Source organism: Pelophylax lessonae, assembly GCF_965119305.1.
Source record: "Pelophylax lessonae genome assembly, contig: HAP1_SCAFFOLD_554, whole genome shotgun sequence".
Classification (NCBI taxonomy): Eukaryota; Metazoa; Chordata; class Amphibia; order Anura; family Ranidae; genus Pelophylax; species Pelophylax lessonae.
In genome coordinates this window covers 61661-67062 of record NW_028119791.1, presented here as the reverse complement: position 1 = coordinate 67062, position 5402 = coordinate 61661, and the positions used below count along the sequence as shown (strand labels likewise).

The following is a 5402-nucleotide window of genomic DNA, read 5'->3' as shown; positions in this document are numbered from 1 at the left end:
TTACTTAGGCTGGGTTCACATGTGGGCGTTGGCGTTTTTCAGGCGTTTGTTTATCGTTTTTCCAGCCTTGTTTTGGCGTTTTTCAGGCGTTTTTTCAGGCGTTTTTGCAAGCGTTTACAAGCGTTTTACAGGCGTTTTTATAGGCGTTTTTTATAGGCGTTTTTGTGTAGTGACTTGGCCAATGAAAAGCATTGTGTTTTGTTTACAAAATTTGCAAAGGAACCTCCCAGGGACCTCCTCCCCTGCATTGGACCTCCCAGGGACCTCCTCTTCTTCATTTTGTTTTTTTCTTTTTTGTCTGTGTGAGTTCTCTGCTGCTTAAAATGGACGACAATGAAAGAGGATTTCTGTTTTGTGCATCACTTGCACTTCTGATGCTGGAGGAAGAGAAGGAAGAGAGTAATCGACAATACTGGGTCCATCCTGTGATTGCTAATCGGCGACAGCGTGGCCAGTTCTGGGCAATGTATGATGACCTTCGTGTGCACGAGGACAAATTTTTTCAATACACACGGATGTCAGTAAAAAGGTGGGTACATCTCCTAATATCCTCAATAAGCTTGTACTATGAATGATATATTATTTGCCCACTAACAATCAATATTATATTGTACAGTTTTGATGAGTTGCTGGAGTTACTCTCTGCACATCTTCAGCGACAAGACACTGATTTTCGTGACTGTATTCCACCTGTGGAAAGGCTGATCATTACACTGCGGTAAGCAACAACCCACGTCCCCATCCCCCATCTCTCAAACCCCATCTCCCTCACCCTACTCCACTTACAATCAGTGCCACGTATCAGTGCCACGAATAAGTGTCCACCAGTGCCACGTATCAGTGCCACGTATCATTGCCACGTATTAGTGCCACGAATAAGTGTCCACCAGTGCCACGTATCAGTGCCACGTATAAGTGCCACGAATAAGTGTCCACCAGTGCCACGTATAAGTGCCACGAATAAGTGTCCACCAGTGCCACGTATAAGTGCCACGTATCATTGCCACGTATTAGTGCCACGAATAAGTGTCCACCAGTGCCACGTATCAGTGCCACGTATCATTGCCACCTATTAGTGCCACGAATAAGTGTCCACCAGTGCCACGTATAAGTGCCACGAATCATTGCCACGTATTAGTGCCACGAATAAGTGTCCACCAGTGCCACGTATCAGTGCCACGAATCAGTGCCACGAATTAGTGCCACGAATAAGTGTCCACCAGTGCCACGTATAAGTGCCACGAATAAGTGTCCACCAGTGCCACGTATAAGTGCCACGTATCATTGCCACGTATTAGTGCCACGAATAAGTGTCCACCAGTGCCACGTATCAGTGCCACGTATCATTGCCACGTATTAGTGCCACGAATAAGTGTCCACCAGTGCCACGTATCAGTGCCACGTATCATTGCCACGTATTAGTGCCACGAATAAGTGTCCACCAGTGCCACGTATCAGTGCCACGTATCATTGCCACGTATTAGTGCCACGAATAAGTGTCCACCAGTGCCACGTATAAGTGCCACGAATAAGTGTCCACCAGTGCCACGTATAAGTGCCACGTATCATTGCCACGTATTAGTGCCACGAATAAGTGTCCACCAGTGCCACGTATAAGTGCCACGTATCATTGCCACGTATTAGTGCCACGAATAAGTGTCCACCAGTGCCACGTATCAGTGCCACGAATTAGTGCCACGAATAAGTGTCCACCAGTGCCACGTATAAGTGCCACGAATAAGTGTCCACCAGTGCCACGTATAAGTGCCACGTATCATTGCCACCTATTAGTGCCACGAATAAGTGTCCACCAGTGCCACGTATCAGTGCCACGTATCATTGCCACGTATTAGTGCCACGAATAAGTGTCCACCAGTGCCACGTATAAGTGCCACGTATCATTGCCACCTATTAGTGCCACGAATAAGTGTCCACCAGTGCCACGTATAAGTGCCACGAATCATTGCCACGTATTAGTGCCACGAATAAGTGTCCACCAGTGCCACGTATCAGTGCCACGAATCAGTGCCACGAATTAGTGCCACGAATAAGTGTCCACCAGTGCCACGTATAAGTGCCACGAATAAGTGTCCACCAGTGCCACGTATCATTGCCACGTATCATTGCCACGTATTAGTGCCACGAATAAGTGTCCACCAGTGCCACGTATCAGTGCCACGTATCATTGCCACGTATTAGTGCCACGAATAAGTGTCCACCAGTGCCACGTATCAGTGCCACGTATCATTGCCACGTATTAGTGCCACGAATAAGTGTCCACCAGTGCCACGTATAAGTGCCACGAATAAGTGTCCACCAGTGCCACGTATCAGTGCCACGTATCATTGCCACGTATTAGTGCCACGAATAAGTGTCCACCAGTGCCACGTATAAGTGCCACGAATAAGTGTCCACCAGTGCCACGTATCAGTGCCACGTATCATTGCCACGTATTAGTGCCACAAATAAGTGTCCACCAGTGCCACGTATAAGTGCCACGTATCATTGCCACCTATTAGTGCCACGAATAAGTGTCCACCAGTGCCACGTATAAGTGCCACGTATCATTGCCACGTATTAGTGCCACGAATAAGTGTCCACCAGTGCCACGTATCAGTGCCACGAATCAGTGCCACGAATAAGTGTCCACCAGTGCCACGAATCAGTGCCACGAATAAGTGTCCACCAGTGCCACGTACAAACACCTCCCTTTCCACCCACCATGTGCACCCGCAAGAGTGTCACTGGTTGGAATCCCAACCACGACACTACCTGCCTGGAGTTTGTATGTTCTCCCTGTGCCTGCGTGGGTTTACTCCCACACTCCAAAGACCTCCAACCTCCTCCCCCTTGTCCTCTACCCCAGGTATTGCTGATCCTGTGGCCCTGCAGCTTTTGCAGAACTAAAAGTCCCATTAACCATTGCAAGCTGCTGACAGTTACAAGCATGAGACTCCCAAATGCGCAGATATTATGTGATTTTTAGTCCCACAACAGATGGAGGGCCACAAGTTGAGCATCCATGCTCTACCCCTATGAATAAGCCATGCTATACCCCGTATGAATAAAATAGAGACACCAACACAACATTTGTACTTGTGGTACATTTTTTTTTAATTTTTTTAATCTGCTGAATTGCATAGAACTCTATGCTAAATAATAACAACTCTTGAACACAGGAGAGTGTCCTGAGCAAACATGAATGTTGCAACCGAAAACTGTATACCAAAAAAATTACAAATTATGAAATGTAGGGGAGCTTGGGCATAAATTGTCAAACATTGCTCCCTGTGTAAAGTATGGGGATGGAGCAGAAGAGGGGTTTGGGTAATGGGGAAAACCGGAGTAGGGAGGTGGTCGTGTTGGCGGTGGTGGTGGTGCGAATGAGGATGGTGCATGGTGGTAAGTACGTGGAGGACAGGTAATTTGGGAAGGTGCTGAGGTAATTTGGGAAGGTGCAGAGGTAATTTGGGAAGGTGCTGAAGATGGGCAGGGTGGGTCATCAGAGGGGATGAAGGAGGAAATGCAGTCCAGCATTGCCTTCCGCATTGCTATCTGCCTTGATTCAGGGACCTTGTCAACAAATGGCTCCAGACTTCTTAGAAACATAATTGTAGGGTTTTCCTGCCTTCTTTGTACAAATTGCGACATCATGCCCACTATTTGGTTAAATCTATCATTTCTTCGTTTTGGTGGCCTTGTGGTTGCTCGCCGTAGTGTCGCAGCAGGGGGGGGAAGCATTTCAGGGCTTCTTGATACCTCTGTCAAAGGTCTTTCTTCTACTTGGGGTTCTGTATTATCTGGAACTGGCATTTCAAGGGAGGGAGATGCTAATTCAGTTAATGACATGTCCGGTACTGCCATGTCCATAAATTGCATTTCTCGTTGTTCTTCAATTTGTATTTCTTGACTCTCCTCCACTTCGTTGTCGTCCTCTTCTTCAGGAGCTGTGTTGCTCCAGGAACTCTGGGTACTGTGGAAAAAAAAAACATGCTCTAGAATGTCTGCATGCATACTTTATATGTAACTTTCAAAGTAACATGACCTACTTATTCATTTGTAGTGAAGGCCACAGAAAGTCAAGGTCTTTTGCATGAATATATTGCGGCGGTTCCTCAGCTGCCTGCCCACTCCGGAACTCCCTTAACTGGCGCTTATAACGGGCATAAGCGTCCTTCAAGCTTTTCCATTTACGTTTAAGTTGAAAAACTGTTAAAAAAAGAAAATAATTATGTTTTTTTTTTCTTTTCCACAGGTACTTAGCAACTGGTCAATCCCTGGCAAGTTTACACTTTGCATTTATGATTGGGAAATCTACAGCTAGCTACATTATACGGGACACTTGTGACAAAATCTGGGATGTCTTACATGATGTGGAGATGGCCCAACCTAAGGAGGACGAGTGGCTCTCTATTTCTAAAGTCTTTTGGGAAAGATGCAATTTCCCAAACTGTGTAGGAGCTATAGATGGCAAGCATATACGAGTAATTAAACCAGTTAACAGTGGTACAAAATATTTTAATTATAAAAAATATTTCTCTTTTGTTCTATTGGCGGTCGTGGATGCCAATTATTGCTTCCGCTACATTGATATTGGCTCTTACGGGAGTAGTTCGGACTCCAGCATCTTTGCGCATTCTACTTTTGGCCAGATGCTACGTAACAATAACCTAGACCTACCTGATAACAATCCACTACCGGGAACCAATGGTCCACCTGTCCCCTATGTGTTTGTTGGGGATGAAGCGTTTGCGCTTCATGAACACCTTCTAAGGCCATACTCAAGCCGAAACCTCAATGTGGAGAAGAGGGTGTTCAACTATAGGCTAACCAGAGCAAGGAGAGTGGTTGAGTGTGCTTTTGGCCTGCTATCAAACAAATGGCGATTTTTACACAGCGTCATAAATCTCAACATGGAAAACGCAATATGCGCAGCCAAGGCAGCGTGCATCTTACATAATTTTGTAAGGAAGCGGGATGGTGTGTGCTTCGAAGATGCTTTAATGCACACAATGCAGAGGGCACAATGGAGCGGGAGTCGTGGGAACACAACTGGTGCATATGTTCGAGATACCTTCAACAACTTCTTCATGAACACAGGACAGGTTCCATGGCAAATGGAAGCCATTGAAAATTGCTAATGACAATTGATAAGTGACAATCTCTGTATTGATGTGCATTAAATAAATTTAAAGGTATCATTTCAAATAAAGGTATTATTGCAATCTAACATTCTGTATTGGTGTGCATTCATGGTATGATACAAAGTGCTTATTTGTGGTGTCATGTGACCAGGGATTTTGTTTGTGCAATTAAACTACAAGGTAAGAAAAAAAAGTATAGCCAGAGCGAGAGCATTATTAAAAAAAAAACAACCCTCTACTCCATTCACACTACTCTGA

General features: G+C 45.4%; 1 protein-coding gene across 1 annotated transcript; it reads left to right on the top strand.

The window, feature by feature from the left end:
• Positions 1–410: 410 nt before the first annotated feature.
• Positions 411–5141, top strand: LOC309543964 (uncharacterized protein; the record flags this gene model as incomplete). The annotated part of the gene is made up of 3 exons (XM_082276370.1): positions 411–529; positions 617–718; positions 4256–5141. Exons 1-3 carry the CDS (start codon positions 465–467, stop codon positions 5139–5141), a joined length of 1053 nt encoding a protein of 350 aa, XP_082132496.1. The 5' UTR covers positions 411–464.
• Between the last annotated feature and the right edge of the window lie 261 nt (positions 5142–5402).